General features: G+C 41.0%; 2 protein-coding genes across 3 annotated transcripts in view; one reads left to right on the top strand and one right to left on the bottom strand.

Annotated features, from left to right (window-relative positions):
• Window positions 1–13,356, top strand: part of Snx25 (sorting nexin 25) — a 118,484-nt gene extending 105,128 nt beyond the window's left edge. For both annotated transcript variants that reach the window (XM_052162151.1, XM_052162150.1), the window contains 4 exons: window positions 8,027–8,093; window positions 11,075–11,256; window positions 12,049–12,149; window positions 12,829–13,356. In XM_052162151.1, coding sequence (XP_052018111.1) covers window positions 8,027–8,093; window positions 11,075–11,256; window positions 12,049–12,149; window positions 12,829–12,909 — 431 coding nt within the window. In that variant the 3' untranslated portion in view covers window positions 12,910–13,356. The remainder of the gene's footprint in view (window positions 1–8,026; window positions 8,094–11,074; window positions 11,257–12,048; window positions 12,150–12,828) is intronic.
• Window positions 13,357–18,233: 4,877 nt separating this feature from the next.
• Window positions 18,234–20,259, bottom strand: part of Lrp2bp (LRP2 binding protein) — a 15,444-nt gene continuing 13,418 nt past the window's right edge. Inside the window, exons 7-8 of the mRNA XM_052162048.1 lie at window positions 19,528–19,702; window positions 18,234–18,619 (exon numbers count right to left, since the gene is read on the bottom strand). Coding sequence (XP_052018008.1) covers window positions 18,554–18,619; window positions 19,528–19,702 — 241 coding nt within the window. The 3' untranslated portion in view covers window positions 18,234–18,553. The remainder of the gene's footprint in view (window positions 18,620–19,527; window positions 19,703–20,259) is intronic.

Genomic DNA, 20,259 nt, shown 5'->3' with positions numbered 1-20,259 from the left:
CCTAGTCACTCCCCTCCCCCTGCCCATTTCCCTGTCCTGGCACTCCCCTACAATGGTGGATTCAGAGGCAGATAGAATTATTTGTATTTCTTTTCAGAGCCAGGGCCCTCTCTTTTCCTCTTCTTGAGTATCATTTCATATGCTAACTGTGTCTTGAGAATTCAGAGCTTCTGGGCTAATTAAATCCACTTATCAGTGATTGCATTCCATATGTATTCTTTTGTGATTGGGTTACCTCACTTAGGATAATATTTTCCAGTTCCAACCATTTGCCTAAGAATTTCAGGAATTCATTGTTTTTAATTGCTGAGTAGTATTCCATTGTGTAAATATACCACATTTTCTGTATCCATTCCTCCATTGAGGGACATCTGGGTTCTTTCGAGCTTCTGGCTATTATAAATAAGGCTGCTATGAACATAGTGGAGCATGTGTCCTTATTGCATGGCGGGGAATCCTCTGGGTAGATGCACAGGAGAGGTATAGCAGGGTCCTCCAGAAGTGTCATGCCCAGAATTCTGAGGAACCGCCGGACTGATTTCCAAAGTGGTTGTGCCATCTTACAACCCCACCAGCAGTGGAGGAGTGTTCCTCTTTCTCTACATACTTGCCAACACCTGCTGTCTCCTGAGTTTTTAACCTTTGCCATTCTGACTGGTGTGAGGTGAAATCTCAGGGTTGTTTTGATTTGCATTTCCCAATGATTAATGATATTGAACATTTCTTAAGGTGCTTCTCAGCCATCTGAAGTTCTTCATGTGAAAATTCTTTGTTTAGCTCTGGACCCCACTTTTTAATAGGGTTATTTGGTTCTTTGGGATCTACCTTCTTGAGTTCTTTGTATACATTAGATATTAGCCCTCTGTCTGATTTAGGGTTGGTGAAGATCTGTTCCCAATCTGTTGGTTGCTGTTTTGTCCCTTTGACAGTGTCCTTTGCCTTACAGAAACTTTGTAATTTTATGAGGTCCCATTTGTCAATTCTTGATCTTAGAGCGTAAGCTATTGGTGTTCTGTTCAGGAACTTTTCCCCTGTGCCCATGTCCTCAAGGTTCTTCCCCAATTTCTTTTCTATTAGTTTCAGTGTGTCAGGTTTTATGTGGAGGTCCTTGATCCCCTTGGAGTTGAGCTTAGTACAAGGAGATAAGAATGGATCAATTCGCATTCTTCTGCATGCTGACCTCCAATTGAACCAGCACCATTTGTTGAAAAGGCTATCTTTTTTCCACTGGATGTTTTCAGCTCCTTTGTCAAAGATCAAGTGACCATAGGTGTGTGGATTCATTTCTGGGTCTTCAATTCTATTCCATTGATCCACTTGCCTGTCATTGTACCAATACCATATAGTTTTTATCACTATTGCTTTGTAGTAATGTTTGAGGTCTGGGATGTTGATTCCTCCAGAAGTTCTTTTACTGTCGAGAATAGTTTTAGCTATCCTGGGTTTTTTGTTATTCCACATGAATTTGAGAATTGCTCGTTCTAACTCTATGAAGAATTGAGTTGAGATTTTGATAGGTATTGTGTTGAATCAGTAGATTGCTTTTGGCAAGATGGCTATTTTAACTTATATTAATCTTGCCAATCCACAAGCATGGAAGATTTTTCCATTTTCTGAGGTCTTCTTCGATTTCCTTCTTCAGATATCTGAAGTTCTTGTCATATAGGTCTTTCACTTGTTTGGTTAGAGTCACCCCAAGATACTTTATATTGTTTGTGGCTATTGTGACGGGTGTCATTTCCCTAATTTCTTTCTCAGTCTGCTTATCCTTTGAGTATAGAAAGGCTACTGATTTGCTTGAATTGATTTTTATAACCAGCCACTTTGCTGAAGTTGTTTATCAGCTGTAGGAGTTCTCTGGTAGAGTTTTCTGGGTCACTTAAGTATACTATTATATCATCTGCAAATAGTGATAGTTTAACTACTTCCTTTCCAATTTGTATCCCTTTGATCTCCTTATGTTGTCTAATTGCTCTAGCTAGTACCTCAAGAACTATATTGAAAAGATATGGAGAGAGGGGGCAGCCTTGTCTAGTCCCTGATTTTAGTGGGATTGCTTCAAGTTTCTCTCCATTTAGTTTGATGCTGGCTGCTGGTTTGCTGTATATTGCTTTAACGATGTTTAGGTATGGGCCTTGAATTCCTGTCCTTTCCAAGACTTTTAGCATGAAAGGATGCTGAATTTTGTCAAATGCTTTTTCAGCATCTAATGAAATGATCATGTGGTTTTTTTTCTTTGAGTTTGTTTATGTAGTACATAGCATTGATGGATTTCCATATATTGAACCAACCCTGCATCCCTGGGATGAAGCCTATTTGATCATGGTGGATGATCGTTTTGATGTGTTCTTGGATTCGGTGGGCAAGAATTTTATTGAGTATTTTTGCATCGGATATTTAAAAGGGAAATTGGCCTGAAGTTCTCTTTCTTTGTTGGATCTTTGTGTGGTTTTGGTATCAACGTAATTGTGGCTTCATAGAACGAGTTGGGTAGTGTTCCTTCTGTTTCTATTTTGTGGAATAGTTTGAAGAGAATTGGTATTAAGTCTTCTTTGAAGGTCTGATAGAATTCTACACTAAAGCCATCTTGTCCTGTGCTTTTTTTTGTTGGAAGGCTCTCTATGATTCCTTCTATTTCTTTAGGGGTTAGGGTATTTGTCTAAGAAATTGTCCATTTCCTCCAGATTCTCCAGTTGTGTTGAGTATAGGCTTTTGTAGTAGGATCTGATAATTTTTTGAATTTCCTCAGTTTCTGTTGTTATATCTCCCTTTTCATTTCTAAGTTTGTTAATTTGGATACTTTCTCTGTGCCCTTTGGGTAGTCTGGCTAAGGGTTTATCTATCTTGTTAATTTTTTCAAAGAACCAACTCCTGGTTTTGTTGATTCTTTGTATGGTTCTCTTAGTTTCTACTTGATTGATTTCAGCCCTGAGTTTGATGATTTCCTGTCTTCTTCTCCTCCTGGGTGAAATAGCTTCTTTTTGTTCCAGGGCTTTGCTGTTAATCTTCTAGTGTATGCTCTCTCCAGTTTCTTTTTGGAGGCACTCAAAGCTATGAGTTTTCCTCTTAGCACTGCTTTCATTGTGTCCCATAGATTTGGGTATGTTGTGCCTTCATTTTCGTTAAATTCTAAAAAGTCTTTGATTTTTTTCTTTATTTCTTCCTTGACCAAGGTATCATTGAGTAGAATGTTGTTCAGTTTCCATGTGTATGTGGGCTTTCTGTTGTTTTTGTTGCTGTTAAAAACCACTTTTACTCCATAGTGATCTGATAGGAGGCATGGGATTATTTCAATCTTCTTATATTTGTTGAAGTCTGTCTTGTGACCAACTCTATGATCGATTTTGGAGAAGGTACCATGAGGTGCTGAGAAAAAGGTATATTTTTTTGCTTTGGGATAAAAAGTTATATATATATATATATATATATATATATATATATATATATATACACATACTAAATCCAATTGGTCCAAAGCTTCAATTAGTTTCACTGTGTCCCTGTTTAGTTTCTGTCTTCCTGATTGGTCCATTGAGGAGAGTGGGGTATTGAAGTCACCTACAATTATTGTGTTAGGTGCAATGTGTACTTTGAGCTTTAGTAAAGTTTCTTTTATGAATGATGGTGCCCTTGCATTTGGAGCATAGATGTTCAGGATTGAGAGTTCTTCTTGGTGGATTTTTCCTTTGACCAGCAAGAAGTGTCCTTCCATCTCTCTTTTGATGACATTAGGTTGAAAGTCAATATTATCAGATATTAGAATGGCAACTCCGGCTTGTTTCCTGAGACCATTTGCTTATAGAATTGTCTTCCAACCTTTTACTCTAAAGTAGTTTTTGTCTTTGACACTGAGGTGAGTTTCCTGTATGCAGCAAAATGTAGGGTCCTGTTTATGTATCCAGTCTGTTAGTCTATATCTTTTATTGGTGAATTGAGTCCATTGATGTTAAGAGATATTAAGGAATAGTGATTATTTCTTCCTATCATTTTTGATGTTAATTTTATACTTGTGAGGTTATCTTCTGTTGGGTTTGATGAAATAAGGTTATTATCCTGCTTTCTCTAGGGTATAGTTTCCCTCCTTGTATTGGTGTTTTCCCCCCTATTATCCTTTGTAGGGCTGGGTTTCTGGAAAGATATTGTGTAAATTTGATTTGTCATGGAATATCTTGGTTTCTCCATCTATAGTGATTGAGAGTTTTTCTGGGTATAGTAGTTTTGGCTGGCATTTGTGTTTTCTTAGAGTCTGCGTGAGATCTGCCCAGGATCTTCTAGCTTTCATGATCTCTGGTGAGAAATCTGGTGTAATTCTGATAGGTCTTCCTTTATATGTTACTTGCCCTTTTTCTCTTACTGCCCTAAGTATTCTTTCTCTGTTTAGTACATTTGGAGTTTTGATTATTATGTGATGGAGGTATTTCTGTTCTGGTCCAGTCTGTTTGGAGTTCTGTAGGCTTCTTGTATATTCATGGGCATCTCTCTCTTTAGGTTTGGGAAGTTTTCTTCCATAATTTTGTTGAAGATATTTGCTGGCCCTTAAAGTTGTAAATCTTCACTCTCATCTATGCCTATAATCTTTAGGTTTGGCCTTCTCATTGTGTCCTGGATTTCCTGGATGTTTTGGATTACAAGCTTTTTGCATTTTGCATTTTCTTTGACTGTTGAGTCCATGGTTTCTATGGTATCTTTGGCATCTGAGATTCTTTCTTCTATCTCTTGTATTCTGTTGTTGATATTTGCATCTATGGCCCCTGATTTCTTCCCAAGGTTTTCTATCTCCAAAGTTGTCTCCCTTTGCGATTTCTTAGTTGTTTCTACTTCTGTTTTTAGATCCTGGATGTTTTTGCTGAGCTCCTTCACTTGCTTATTTGTGTTTTCCTGTAATTCTTTAAGAGATTTTTGTTTCCTCTTTCATGATTTCTGCCTGTTGACCAAAGTTCTCCTGTATTTCTTTAAGTGATTTTTGCATTTCCTCCTTATTGGCTTCTATCTTTTGACCCATATTCTCCTGAATTTCTTTAAGTGATTTTTGTGTTTCCTTTGCAAGGGCTTCTAACTTTTGATCATTTTTCTCCTGAATTTCTTTAAGAGATTTATTTATGTCCTTCATGTGTTCCTCTAACAGCATCATGACCAGTGATTTTAAATCCAACTCTTGTTTTTCTGGTGTGTTGATGTATCCCCAGGACTTGCTGTTGTTAGAGAATTGGGTTCAGATGCTGCCATATGCCTTGGTTTCTGTTAGTAACATTCCTATGTTTGCCTTTAGCCATCTAGTTCTCACTGGTGTTAGTTGGTCTTATTGTCACTGGCTGGTGCTTCAACCTCCTGTGGGCCTGCAAGTCTATTTCTGTGGCACTGGATGACTGGGTTTCCCCTGGCACAGATTGCTGATGTGCTGCCTTCCTCTTTTGTGCTGTTGGAGCCCTGCTGAGTCTTGCCCCAAGCAATGTTATACTTGGGTTGTCTCAGTGAACCAGGTGCTCCCCAACTACTCTGTCATGGAGCGAAGATGGCGGCGGGGAGTCACTCCCTTTGCTGATCCCCACGTAGGACACAGGCCCCACGACAAGCTGATTAGCAGACGAATCACCTATGTATTCAGGTTCTGGGCTCAGGCAGACCCCTGGCAGTTTGCCAGATGAAAAAAATTTTTTAGCCTTGTTGTAATTTATTCTTTATGTATTGTAATGTGTTCTGTAATGTATTCTTTTAAGATAGTCTCTGATCTTTAACTTGATTCAGTATCATCAGAAAACAATGGTATTACGAAAGCAGTCTGTCTTTCCTTCTTCAGTGAAATCTTGCCCATAACTCTGTGTCTTCCCATTTCCTGCAGAGTTGTGAACAATGAGAGTGCGGCATCCTACCTTGTAGCCTCTCTCCATAAACTCCAAGAGATGACAACACTTTGTGACGGTGTCAGCCAGTCACAGCCTTCACAGGGCTCCAAATGCTGGCACTTTAGCCTGTTCCCTCTCATGAACGTCTGCGTAGAGCATGTTTGGTTTTGTCAGTGACATTTCCGAGAGGAATAAATAGAACGCCTTGATAACGAGACAGGATGCATTTGCCATCAGCAGACACCTCAGGCGGCTGCAGCTGCCTCTGTGCTTAGAACAGACATGACTTTAATAGGATCAAGGGGTCATTTGGGCAGGTGGGGGCTGGGAATGAGGATGGACAGGACTAGTACTAGAGTGAGGAGACCCAGCGAGGGGAGGGAATTCAGCAAATGTCTGCTTCCTCTTTGTGTTTGGTATACAGAAGGACCTAGTAAGGCAGAATTTTATTTTAAACCCCTCAACTGTCAGGCATTTGTGACCAGACCCGCTGGCTATGAACATCCTCTCTCCTGACCTAGAAAGGCCAAGCAAAGCTATCGTCATGAACAGAAATGTTCATTCTAGTCTAAAGGCCAGCCTAAAATAAACATCTCTACATACTTGGTACTATTCCAGAAAATCCCATACAGAGCGTCCAGGCGTCTCTGAAGCATGGATCTGAATCCAAGGCTTGACTTTTATTTGGGGGTGGTTATGTTTGTAACTAGGCCTTGAGAGTCATTCAGAAGTTAGGAATGCCCTCAGAGCCTTTGGCCTAGTGCTGGGACTATGACAGTTGTGTGATCACCCTTGGAGAGGATCTTGGGAATTTATTCCTTTTAATTTTCCCTGATAGATCCAGATGGCCTGAACTGTTGGCTCCATTGTTGCCGAGTCTGTGTTTTTCATTTCTTCCTGTGTTAGTAGCCAAACATTCAGGGGCTAGAGATGGTAATATGAATTTTTAAAACTTGGTTTATATTAAAATTTATGAACATAAAAATATTATTTTTTCCATTTTTGGCTTACATTATTATTCTACATTTATAAAATGTCTCTATGTTAATAATAGAAGTTATGATAGGTAGAACTCCTCATGCACATAAAATACCCTTAGTGACTGTCTTAATTAGGGTTTCAAAGCTGTGAAGATACACCATGATCAAAGCAGCACCTATAAAAGGAAACATTTAATTGGGGCTGGCTTACAGTTCAGAGGCTTACTCTGTTATCATCATGATGGGAAGCATGGTAGCACACAAGTAGACATGGTGCTTGAGAAGGAGCTGAGAGTTCTATACCTTGATCTGCAGGCTGCAGAAAACTTGTGTCACACTGCTTAAGCATAGAATACCTCGAGCCTGCTTCTACAGTGACATACTTACTCTAGTAAGGCCACACCTTCTCCAACAAGGCCACACCTCCCAAAAGTGCTACTCCCTATGGGCTAAACATTCAAGCACATGGTTCTGTGGGGGCATTCCTATCAAACACCACAGGGACAGAGTAAAACAGGCCACTCTAATCTCATCCTCTTCCAGATGAGGGAGGGTCCTGAGGTCCATCAAGGTGATGTATGCGGAGCTGCTCTGAAGGTGTTGCAGGGAAAGAATTCACATACTTCACAGACTATTCAGGACTCTGGTCTTAAACTTCTCGTTTCTTGTCCCCATTTAAACACACAAGATCTAAAAGTCCACTGTGCTGAACGGACTAGAGTGCTCCAAGGGAACAGGCAGCATGTCAGTCACATATGACCACGTCTGTCAACATGCGAATACACACATTTCTCACTGAAAATTCTCTATTAAAAAATTGGAAGCAGAAATCTACAACAGGAACTGTGCTGTGTGCTGTGGAATCCAGCCATGCTCTCAGAAGCCCAGGGCATAGGAAGTAAAGTATTATTTCAGCTCCTCTGTAGGCAGAAGAACAGAGAGGGGGCAAAATCCTCTTAAAATTATAATTAAAATTTATATTAAAATTAAATAATCTCACCTCTTTGTTTGCCTACTGAAGAATGAAACCTTGGTCAGTGTTTCCTGAGCAGGAGTGTGCTAATTCAGACCAGTCTCCAGAAAGTGGATTCTGTGATCAGTGCCTAGATTCAGACTGACGTAGATTCTAGTCCTTGTTGAGCTGTGAAATTGTGATGCTTGTACTATCCTGTAATAAATGTTCTCCTCTGGCTTATATTTCAGTGTTTAAATGGGTGCGAAGAACATTAATTGCTCTCGTTCAGGTCACGTTTGGAAGAACCATCAACAAGTGAGTTGTTTAAAATTACCATTACCCTTTGAATATTGAATTACCTATGGCACAGCAGCCAGTGGATTTAAGGAGAAGTGTCCTTCCTTTGTATTTTGATTCTGACACAATGCTGAGGCTGGTGAGGAAGCAAATTCTGACTTTCTGACAAACGTTCGAGCTAGTTCCAGCATTCACTTTTAGAATTGAAGTAGCATTAGAATGTCAGTTCTTCATGTGTGGACGACATCCATGGTGGAGGGCTGTGTCTACAAAGTCCTTAGTAGAGTCTAAACTGCATCAGGGTATCCATTCATATAAAGCATTTGCATAAGTAATCTCCCATAGGGCAATTTGGAGCTGTCCATAAAGGGCTCCACATTGGGCGTTCATTCACAAAAGCTCTGGACCTTCATGAGAAGGCATGGTCAGCCACCATTACTTGCTAAGAAGCTATTGGTGTTGCTCACAGCTGTGAGAGCATGCCCTCCACAGCAGTCAGAGCAAACAGGGTGTGTAGGAAGCTGCTGTCCTGAGCCCGCTCAGAGATCACTTAGTGCCATCTCAGTGGGAAGGAGTCAGGAGAAGAGACAGCATGGCTTCCTGAGCTCACCGTGCTGCTCTCTAGAGCTAACCTGGCTTCGTGTCCAGTGACCTCGCCCTCTCACGTTGTCTCTATCTGGAACTGACAGCTGCTGTTGCCAAGTTCTTTAAAATAACTGTTCAAAATAAAATAACTGAAAGAGTGTAGCGTTAATATTTTCTGCAGAATAGAAGAGTGAGTGAATGTCTAAATGTAAGCCAGTTTGCATATTATAGGAAAGTAAGTTTTGAGGTGAACGTATTGGTTTTCCAAGTGAACAATCATGTTGAACATTGGTGAGACATTAATGACAGCTGTATTATGAAAACTTATACCGTTCTTTCAGGAAATACTATAAGGAGAGCTTAATTTTTTGATGATTTATATGTAGAATGTGCTTTCCTGGTGGTCACAACAAACATTTACTTCTGTTTTATTTCTAAAAGTAAAAAAAAAAAAATAGTTCAAGTTGTCTGTCAGAGGCTTGCTTAGTTTACTTAGTGTCCTTGGATTGAAGGAAGAGCCCATTTAATGCCTTTTTTTATATCTTAGGAAAACTTCATTAGTATTGACAGGTTTTAGTTGAAGAAAGTCCCAGGCGCCTTCTTCCCCCTCATACTTGAGCTTGCTAATGTATTTTCCTTGTCAGATTCAACAAGTCGTGTGCTCTTCTGTGTTCCTCTACTCACACTGGCTCCTGCTCACAAAAGGAGCAGCCTTGGCTGTGAGTGGTGAGCTACTGCGCGGAGCCTGAGGGGCCTCTTGTAGGAAACGTTCAGGTTGGCCATGCGGGTGGACTTGCTGCATGGCGGGATGGCGGAGCCTCTGGTATGTGCTGTGTTTGCCTTCCACAGAGGCCAGCACATCTAGTCATAGTGTTTGTCAGCCTCTTGTCTTGAATCTACCATGCTCTCACACACTTGATTTGCTTCAAAAGCTTTCGGTTGATCAAAAGAAAATACTTAGGCTCTGATGTTTCCTAAGAGTCGCCTAATGTTCAGTCACAAATTGAAATTTCTTCATGGAGTGCAAGTGGTTAACCCAAAGCAAAACTACAAAAACCAATGTGTAGAGAGCTTTGGTTTTCTCAGGAAGACAGACAGGGGTTGGCCACTCTTTAAGACAGGGTCCTTTTAAACAGATCCATTATTTTCTTCGTCTAGATTTGAGCTGCATCATGTTTGGTCATGTTTGGTTTTTCACTGTGGAACAGGTAACGTCTCAGCTTGACTCAGAGTTTAATCCTTTTTTTTTTAAAGATTTATTTATTTATTATATGTAAGTACATTGTAGATGTCTTCACACACCACAAGAGGGCATCAAATCTCCTTACGGATGGCTGTGAGCCACCATGTGGTTGCTGGGATTTGAACTCATGACCTTCAGAAGAACAAGTGGTGCTCTTAACCGCTGAGCCATCTCTCCAGCCCCTTAATCCTTTTTCAAAATTAATTCATAACTGTGTATGAAGTGATGAGCTTGGAACATCCATTCAAAGGCAGATATCACAAAACCCTTGCTTACACTTAAGTCTGGCTGAGACGTCGGGCTCCTGAAGAGCTTTCTGGTTACTGTTGGAATTCAATAATGCGTGTGATTTCAGGTCCTTCTGGGCCTGCTAGCCGAGGGTGATCCTTTTCCTTTCCAGTCACTCACCGTTATCAGCCTGACAGCTACTTCTGGGTTCTGTAACTTGTCTGCAGCCTGGGGATGGTTAAAGTTTGACGTATGTGGGATAGGAGTCTGACCTCGGTAAAAGCCACTCTGCACAGCTGCACAGGTCACGGATGCCCAGCCCAGGATTCATGCCCGTGACCCTTGGAGTTGACTTGATAGTGCTTCATCTTTGAAAGGTGTCCTTGCTCCTTGCCAATGAGCATAAGGTGCTTTCTCTTGGTCACAGTATTTTTCCCAGGACTTTCTGCCTAGTCTCTCTAGGAGGGCCAGTAAAAAAGCATGGTTCTCCTTTAGGACTTTAGGGCCCAAGGGCAGGTTCCTTTTCATCAGTGTCAGGAAGTGGGCTCATACTTCCAATTTATAAGGGTCATGAAGAAATAATTAATGTGCAGGAGGAGCTAAATCCTCAGACAAATCTCAGTCTTCTTGTCTATATTGATTGGGAAAAGAGGGTGCCATAAAATGTGAACCCCATATTCTAGGTGTGTGTGAGGTTCTCAAATAAAAAATAAGAAGAAAAAGAATCAGAAAGTAATGTTAGTTTTCTAACATTATCAGGGAGGAGTTGATCATCTAGTATTGCCAGAACAAACACTAACTTTCATCACTGCAGTTATAAAATAATTATTCATCAGACATTTAGCCCAGGCTGTATTTTAACCCACCCATTGACAAATGCCGTCTAAGAACACAGTATCTGGTTTTTTAAAACTTCATCCACTCAATATTTATCTCTTCAAAGGCAAATCAGGGACACTGTGAACTGGATATTCAGCGAGCAGATGCTAGTTTACTACATTAGTACTTTCCGGGACGCTTTCTGGCCAAGTGGGAAGTTGGCGCCTCCAACACGGATCAGAAGCGAAGCACAAAGCCAGGAAACAAAGCAGAGGGCGCAGCAAAAGCTGCTTGAAAACATTCCAGGTGAGGTTTGAGAATGTCACCATTGGGGGCTTCCCTGTACCCCCAGGACGCTGCTTCTCATCGCCTGCTCAGAGATGTGGAACTTTTCATTTCAGAAATGCTTAGAGCTAAATTCATACTTTATGCTTTAGAGATCAAGCTAAAGGTTACCATGAAACTTTAGAAATGTGCTTTAAAACACATGTACATTTTAATTACTAAACAAGTAATAGCAAATGCTAAAACCATAGCCTTCAAAAATGTTCTTTGGTAAAAAAAGAAAAAAAATTCTAAAACTTTTGTTTTAAACGTTGAAGGCGACGACTAGCCAGTTAAGTCTGGCAGGCTGCATGTTTGCTTTCTGTGTTTTGTACAGTTTCACCTGAGGGCAGAAACGAGTTTTTCAGATCTCTAGATACAAAACTTTTGCCAGCAAATTGTCAACTTGACCAGAGCTGGAATCTCTAAGAGGCATGGCCTCTGGGCATGCCCGTGGGAGATTATCTGGATAAGGTCATTGAGATAGGGAGACCCACCCTAAGTGTTAGTGGTGCTCTTCTGTGGGGTAAGGTCCTCTTTTGCAGGAGACAGCGGCTAAGCACCAGCCTCTGCCCTCTCAGCCTCCTGACTGTGAATCAGTGTCTTCAGCCGATTGGCTCTGGCTGCTGTGGCAGCCAAAATAAACCCTTTCTCCCTCCACTGCTTCATCAAGAGTGTTTTATCTCAGGCAAGGGAAGGTAACAAACATTCCTAGCCCGTGCACAGCGCTGGTCCAACTCTCAGCAGTGCCACAGGACATGTTTCTTTTCCCAGATACACTTCAGAGCCTTGTTGGACAGCAAAATGCCCGCCATGGTATAATCAAAATATTCAAGGCACTGCAGGAAGCCAAGGCGAACAAGCACCTGTTATACGTGAGTACACACACATACACACACACACACACACACACACACACACACTGGTCACACCTCCTCAGGTTGTACTTTGTTGTTTGCACGTTAGCATAACTCAGTCCCTCACTTTCTGAGGTACCTTGATTACCTTTAGCCCTGAGCCTGTTTGTTATATATTATGTGTTTGTTATATGTTCTGTCTGTCCTCTCATTTGACTGAGAGTGTGAGGGGACACGGCAGTGCTCTGCAGACAGTCTGTCAGCGTCTGAGTTAACATCTCTGCATGACTGTGTGCTATCTGTTATTTCAGCAAAGAGGCTGTCTTCTGTTCATTTTTCTGATTAGAATTAACATCAGCTAGGCATGGATACATGCCTACAGTCCACACGCTCAGAAGCAGAAAGAGGTCCATGCTGACTACATGACATATTATCTCAAAAAATTAAAACAAAACAAAGAATAAGTACCAATACATGACAGGCAGTCGGCTGTGTCTAATGGCCCATGGGACAGATCGGGTTTGTGTAGTCTGATCTCCTTTTGGGAACCACCTGTCTACTGAGGATGATCTCAAGTCTCAGTAGACAGTTCTCCCATACATACATACATACATACATACATACAGACAGACAGACAGACAGACAGACATTTTGAGTCTGCCCTTACAGCCTTTTCTTTGCCTTTCTTTCTGGGCAGGTCCTGATGGAGCTGCTACTGACAGAGCTCTGTCCTGAGCTGAGGGCTCACCTGGATCAATTCAAAGCAGGGCAAGTCTGAGACCGCACAGCAACCGCCAGAGAAATGTCTGTGTAAAAATAGACATTAAACATTTTCCTCTTTTGCACAGAGGGCCTGACAAGAACCTGTTGACTCTTAGTTCCACGCCTCCCTCTAGCTTTATGTGAAGTGAGCAGAGTCAGAGGGAGGAGGACGGATGCCGTGGTAGGCAATAGAAAACAGACTTTAAAATGTTAATATGTGATAAGAACATAGGAAATATTTTAAATATTTATGAAACCGTTTTGTTGTTAAATGACAAGCTCTGAATATTGTACAGTTAATCTCCTCACTGAGGATTCTGAACATTCCTGTGTCTCACATGTATTGAAGACCACTGTTGTGCAATGCTTGGTGTAAAGTTATTGTGAACATTTTATTGTTTTTATTTTTACCAAAGATTTCCCATAGTTTGAAGCATTTGAAGCAATAAAATATAAAAACGAATCACACTGCTCAAAGGTATTTTGGCTTGAGTTACCGAAAGAGCTGGGGTCCGTGTGACTCAGATTTGCTGAGGACCTTCTCGGAGATCGTGGTGGCCACTGAGAACTCCTGCAAGGGTAACATTTGCTCCCTGAATTTTAGTACATGAAAGGCCAGACTGGTGAGGTACTGGGAAGATACGATGTGAGCTGAGCCTAGAAGATTAACTTCAAAGGCAGGGACATGGAAGAGGGAAAAGGCTTCGTGGAGTTGAAAATTCTGTTAGATCCATAAGTCTTTGCATTGTGAGGGTGTTAGCTGAGGTCGGGACTATCCTAGTGACAGTAGAACCATGAACAAATCACTGAATCGATATTTTTGGACTTTGTCACCTGTTAGGCAGTAATAACCAAACACCATCCTTTCTCTAGATTCTAGAAATATCAAAAGCAAAAGGCAAAACTGTAATCTGAATAAAAGAAAAAATAGGCTTATTATACTAATAGCTTACAAGTATTAGTACTGACAAGAACTTGATGGACACCGTTCTAAAGGATGGGTGATTAACACAGTCTAGGTTTCATCATAGCTCATTGGTCTCTTTTTTCAAACTAAATTGGTATTAAGACTTCAGACACAACTGGAGGTACATATTTTATGCATAAGAATTGTCTTTCAGTGAGGTATTGAAAAAGAGCACTTAGATTCAGGGAAGAAAAATATATGAAGTGGCCAATGTATCATTGGCATAATCCCAACCCACCATTTAAACTCTAGGTGTTGAATTTAAACTGCATATAAGAAAAAGATACTCTTAACTCCTCTGTTTCTTTATGACAAGGTCTGATGATCAACTGTAATGAACCTAGAAGTTTGGGCTTTTAAGAAAAAAAAAAGTAGTAAGTTGGAATTATCAGTCACCTGAGATAAATACTAGCTCTACTCCCCAGTGTGTGTGTGTCACAGCAGGACCTTATAGGAGCCAGGCTGTCATCTCCACCCACCATAAAGACAGTAAGTACACTGAAACTGAACATTCCACATTGGGGTCCCATTCAGGCATGGCTGATTACCACGCACAACACCTGTTGAAGTGATTTGGATGAAAATGTCCCCTGTTGGGTTCACGTGTTTGAACGATTGGTTCCTGGTTGGTGCTGCTTTAGAAGTATCGAGTTGTTAGAGAAAGTGAGTCCTCGGAGGCAGGCCTTGAGAGTTAACAGTTCTCACCACACCCTAGCCAGTTTCCCACCTCTTCTTGGTCTCAGAGTGAGCAAGCTCTCAGTTTCCTGTTCTGCCACCATGGCTTCCCATCATGAACTCTGACCCTCTGGACCATAAGCCAAAGCACACCATTTCTTTGATAAGTTTCCTTGGTCATGGTGGTTTATCATAGCAACAGAAAAGTAACTAACATACTTGTTAAATTTCCAACGACTTTGGAAATGTGTTTCTTTTTTATTTTACTATTTTCAGTGATAGGTAATCAAACTCAGTGCCCCACACATGCCAGGCAAATGCTTTTAGCCTGAGCTACCCCTCCATCCCCGAGACTTGCTTCCTTTTTATTTGCTGGTATCTTCCTTATACCAGGGATTGAATCCAGTGGCTTGTCAAGTGCCTTACTGCTGTGCAACATGACTTGCTTTTTAAAGGTTTGAGGCTGGGGTCTTGCCAAATTATCCAGGCTGGCTCCAAATTTATGATCCTCCTGCATCAGCTTTCCAAGGAGCTGCACTTATGTTTGGGTACCACCACACCTCACTCAAACCTGCACTTTTTTCCCTCCCCTCCCCTCCCCTTCCCTTTCTTTTCTTAGACACAGACAGGCTCATCTTCTTGCTTCCATGGTGGTATATTAGTTTTTTTTCTGTTTGTTGTGCTAAACCACTGTGACCACACATGAGTAAGGAAAAGGGGTTTATGTGCCTCGCAGTTCCAGAACAAAGGAGTACTTCATGGTAGAGAGGCAGGCAGAGCAGGAAGCTCACATCTCCAATCAAAGACCAAGGCAGTGAGCTAGAAGTAAGGTGGGTCTTCAAACTCTAACCACCTCCCCAAACTGCCCTCCAGCTGGGGATCCAGGTTCAAATAAGGGACCTGTGGGGACTGCTTTCACTAGAGGCAACCCAGCTGGGACCTCAGGTACTACCAACAAGCCTGGAACTCACATTTTAATGGCAGTTGTAACAAGGCCATTAAAAGTTGTAACTCTTTCCCTACATGCAGTTATTGTAAACTTTCGTTGCTTTAGCGTATACATTCCTGTTAACCCTGGGAAGGTGGTGGGCTGCTCTGTAAGTCCAGCCTCGAGGGAAGCTTGAGGAAAGAAGATAGATCCATCCATTTATCCACCCATCCATTCCTTCATTTTATACTGTGTCTGAGAACACAGCCCTGGCTGTCTTAGAACTCACTCTGTAGACCAGGCTGTGCTGGAACTCATAGAGAAGCACCTGACTCTGCTTCCCAAGTTGGGGTTAGAGGTGGCCATCACCATACCTGGCATCAAAGAATTTATTAGAAATGAGGATAGAGTTTACTAGAACTAGAGCAAAGCCAGTGTGGAGAAAGAATTTGAAGTCGGTGCTAAGCTTGAGATACGCGTGTGCTAGGCTTAAGATAGTGATCCCGACGACGTGGAACAGAATATAGAGTATTCCTAGGTCTTGCCAAGGAGGGCCTTGTTTACAGGGCACATTCAGACGGTAACTGGGGAGAATGCAGGGGTGTACAACGACAAAGTTCAAGCACAGTAATTGCAAGGATAGACCCAAGGCCACCCCTCCTGCTCTGCAGCGGCTCAAGCCCCATTTTCTCCCTCTTCAGAGATTTCATTTATATTTATCCACCATTGCAAATGACGTTATATGACTCAGTGGTTCAGAGCACTGGCTTTTCCTCCAGAGGACCCAGGTTCCATTCCCAATACTCACGTGGCAGTTTACAATCATGCACACCTCCAGCTCCAGGGGAATCTTAACACTCTCTTCTGGCCACCACTAGCACCAGTGTGTGTGTGTGTGTGTGTGTGTGTGTGTATGTGTGTGTGCGGTGCACAAGTATACATGTAGGCAGAACACCATACACATAAAATAAAATTTAATTTTTCAAAGGAAAATGACATTTGATTTATAAAATAAAGTTACACCAGCTAATATGCTGACAAAAAGGGGAATTAAGATAACCTTAAGACCTATTGTTTTTAATACATTTCACAAATATGGCACTACACAACTAAAACATAACTTTTCCTGTTTTCACTATCACCTTTTTCTTTAGTAGGTTTCATTGACCGTAAGATAACTCTGTTGCTAATTACATTTTCTTTGTTTCTGAGACAGAGTTTCATTATACCCCTGGCTAACCTCAAACTCAAAAGGTAACCATCTGCCTCTGCCTCTGCCTCTGCCTCTGCCTCTGCCTCTGCCTCTGCCTCTGCCTCTGCCTCTGCCTCTGCCTCTGCCTCCCAATTGCCACCTAGCCTGCTAATTTAATTTTTATACAATATTTAGATGTGTGTCACAAACATAAGGAAAAATGTCTGCTAATTAATTTTATAAGTATTTAGATTCTTCACAGTGAAGGCGTATCAGAGTGAAGAGAAAAATCTACAAAACAGGAAAAATTCTTTATCAACTAATAATAACTTTAGTATCTATGCTATACAAAGAACTACAAAAATTAAACAGTAAACCCCAGAATTATCCAGCCAAGTAGATGGGCAAAATAAATACATGTTGCCCATCTATGTCATTCCTAGGTGTGTCCCTAAAGGATTCTTGACAACACACCACAGAGATAAGTATCCATATTTATCTCTGCACTATTCCCAGCAGCTAGGAAATAAAAGCAGCTTATGTGTCCACTTACAGATGAAAGGAGGAAGAAAACGAAGCCAACGCAGTGGAATCTGATGCATCCACAATGAAAAACGACATACTTTCAGGAAGACGGATGGGACCGGAAGTCATCATGTTAAATAAGACTCCAAAGGGCAAACCCATGTTTTCTCTGACATGGAACCAAGATTTGAAAATGTGTGTATGTATAGAGCAGTGTTTATATTTATCTATGTATGTTTATAGCTCATGAGAATAAGAGGGTCATAAGAGGAGAGGAGAGGATGCCAAGGGAAGTGGGAAGGAAGGAATAGAAGAAGGGGAAATTTTAGCTGGGGAAAGGAAAGGGGCTTCACAGTGGGGGTGTGGCTCGAGGAGAGAGGGGAGAGGAGGGGCTGTTCTGTGGGGGTGGGGCCAAGGGAGGGAGGGCAGCGAGGGAGAAGGTGAGACCAGAGAGTAGGGACACACATGAGGATGTCATGATGAAATCCATTTCTGTGTGTTCTAACCTAAAACATTGTCTATTAAAAAATCTTTTCTAAGTAAGCTTTCTTAGGCTAGATTACAAAACAATATTCAGATGCAGTCCTTAGGTTAAAACTTCTCATGAGATTTTCCCATATTTTATCTTGTATAGAAATGTTTCTAAGATTTGCAAAAAATGTAAAAAAATGGATTCAAACAAAAGCATATTACTGTAATTCTTCATCTAAGGGTCTTAATGGTTTTGTTCATTAAATTAAGATCTTTGAGGCCATATTTAGTGGGGCATGATACTAAATAATTTCTTAAACCCATTTTTTAAAATTTACAAATTAGCCAATTATTTATAAGAATCTTTAAGTTATAGAAACACCATATACTTTCTGCAAAAAGGATTTGAAAGTCTAATCATTAAATTTTCTTTGGCCTTCATTCATTTTTCTGAAAAATTTTAGATGACTAAATATATTTTAAATTAGCAAAATTTATACAATTAAACAAATGCTAAAGAAAACCTAAGAATTAAACTTTCAAACTATGTTTTTAAGTTGGCAGCACATGTACTTTGGAAATCACAAAACTCAATCTGACTAAATAGTTACAGACACTGCATTTAATAAGACAAAGAGGTATTTGCTCTTGGCATGCTTTCAAGCTCAGGGCAGTCCAGGCCACGCTGCAGATTCAGAGGTTGTCTCTGAATACTCTTCCCAGCAATTTGATTGGTGTCTAAATTTTAGTTTGTAAAAATTACAGAATACAAATATAAGAACAAAACTAAAATTTCTGTAAAATACCCTGGACAATAAAACGGGGATATAGATGTAGCTGCTGCAGGACACACACACTGTTTCAAATTAGAACTGATGGTCTTTGTTGAAATGCTTTGAGGTCTAAATTCTCTGGTGAATAAGTAAGGAGTGAAGTTCATCTGCCAGTGTGGGGTTCAGACGGCAAGCCTTAAAGAGAGAAGAGAGTTGAGTAGTTAGTTGATAAATTCTCATTGCTTGGTTCTTTTGTCTTTAGAAATAGACAAACATAAACATATAATTTTAAAATTAAAACTAAAAAACAAGAATTATTTAAACAAGAGAAATAGACATCAATTTGGTCTCAATTATGTAATCAGCCGAATCTATAATTTTATTTTAAAGTATAAATATTTGTTCTGCCTAACTAGCGATAAGGTGCATGATTCTAGAATGTCAAGTGTCTGGCAAAAAAATCAGGGTTCTCTAGTACAATCACCATCCTGAGTGGAAATTGTCTCTTCAGTACCTAGGACATTAGTCTTTAGTTGTTATCTTCTAAGAGAAAACTTTCCTGTTTGTTTCTGAGACAGTGAAATCAAAAGGTTCTACTTTACAGTAAGCTGGCATTTTCCTGCACAGACTTTATAAACATCGTAGGTCCTTGGAGAATGCATGATGTTTAGGGAAACCTAAAGAGCCAAGTCGAGACTCACAGTGAGCAGCGCGCAGACAGGAACCCTGGCCTGGGGTTCTACTGCCTCACTGCCCTACCCCTGGCCTAGTACCAACTCCCCTCCCTCTCTGCCAGTACTCCCGGTACAGGACCCACCCCTGCCAGGGTCCCCTCAGGTTTAGCTCTCGGTGAAGCATACTCTGTTTCTTTTCTCACACCTCATACAACTTCACTAGTTTGCTGCATCTTCACAATCTCCACTCCATCAGTATGCAACGCAGTATATGATGGGCCTGACTGGTACTGTGTGCAGCCTGCACAGAATCACCATGGATGGTTATCTGTACAGTGATTAAGAAGCAACCGCAGAGAGCTGTTCCACACTCAAGAAGAAGGCTGTGGTTTCTACTTAGGAAAATTTCTGTTTTGTCCCCAGACTTACTTTAGAATAATAGTGCTTGGCAGATGCTTCGTCTTTCGTAATGCCCAAGCCGAGCTGGAGACACCGCGCGTAGTAGAAAGACGCCATGGCCATGCCTTTGCCTATGAACTCTGGGAGGCAGTCCGTGACATGGGCTATCATGGGGATGTCGTGAACCTCATCATAGTCTGCTATCCTGAAACAGTGAATGTGAAATTGTGAGATTTAAAAGCATATCGGACATGATTTATGTTTGCACAGAACAACCTACGGAAATTCCGTGCTCAAAGGGCTGTCCCTCCAATTTGGAGAAGTTTGTTGTGTGGTTAGGTTAATGTAACTTAATCTGCTAATAGCAGGGAAAGACAAATGAGATCACAGCTTCCTTGTGGAAATACTCCACAATTAGCCATTAGAAAAATACTTTAATATTTTAAGCATAATTATCATCTTGTGGATAAATTGACTAGTAGTTAAAAAGAATTCTATAATCCCTGTGTAGGGGCAGAGTCCCTTAGTAACTGAAGTCCCTAAGGAATGTAGATTTTAACATGGGCACAGCCATGTCTGGAACTCCAAGGCCTCAGACCCATGGGACAGTTGGTAAAGCTGTTAATACATTTGGGCCAGGCTGAAAAGACCAGGGTTTCCTCAGGAGTCCAAGTATGAGTGTTTATGGATCACTGACTGGTGTGGGCAAAGACTAGCAGCTCCAGTTTCCTCCTCCTCCCAGATGTTGACAGCTGGAGACTT

This window comes from Apodemus sylvaticus, chromosome 18 (assembly GCF_947179515.1).
Source record: "Apodemus sylvaticus chromosome 18, mApoSyl1.1, whole genome shotgun sequence".
Classification (NCBI taxonomy): Eukaryota; Metazoa; Chordata; class Mammalia; order Rodentia; family Muridae; genus Apodemus; species Apodemus sylvaticus.
Note: the sequence above shows the minus strand (reverse complement) of the source record. Positions and strands in the feature narration are given on the sequence as shown.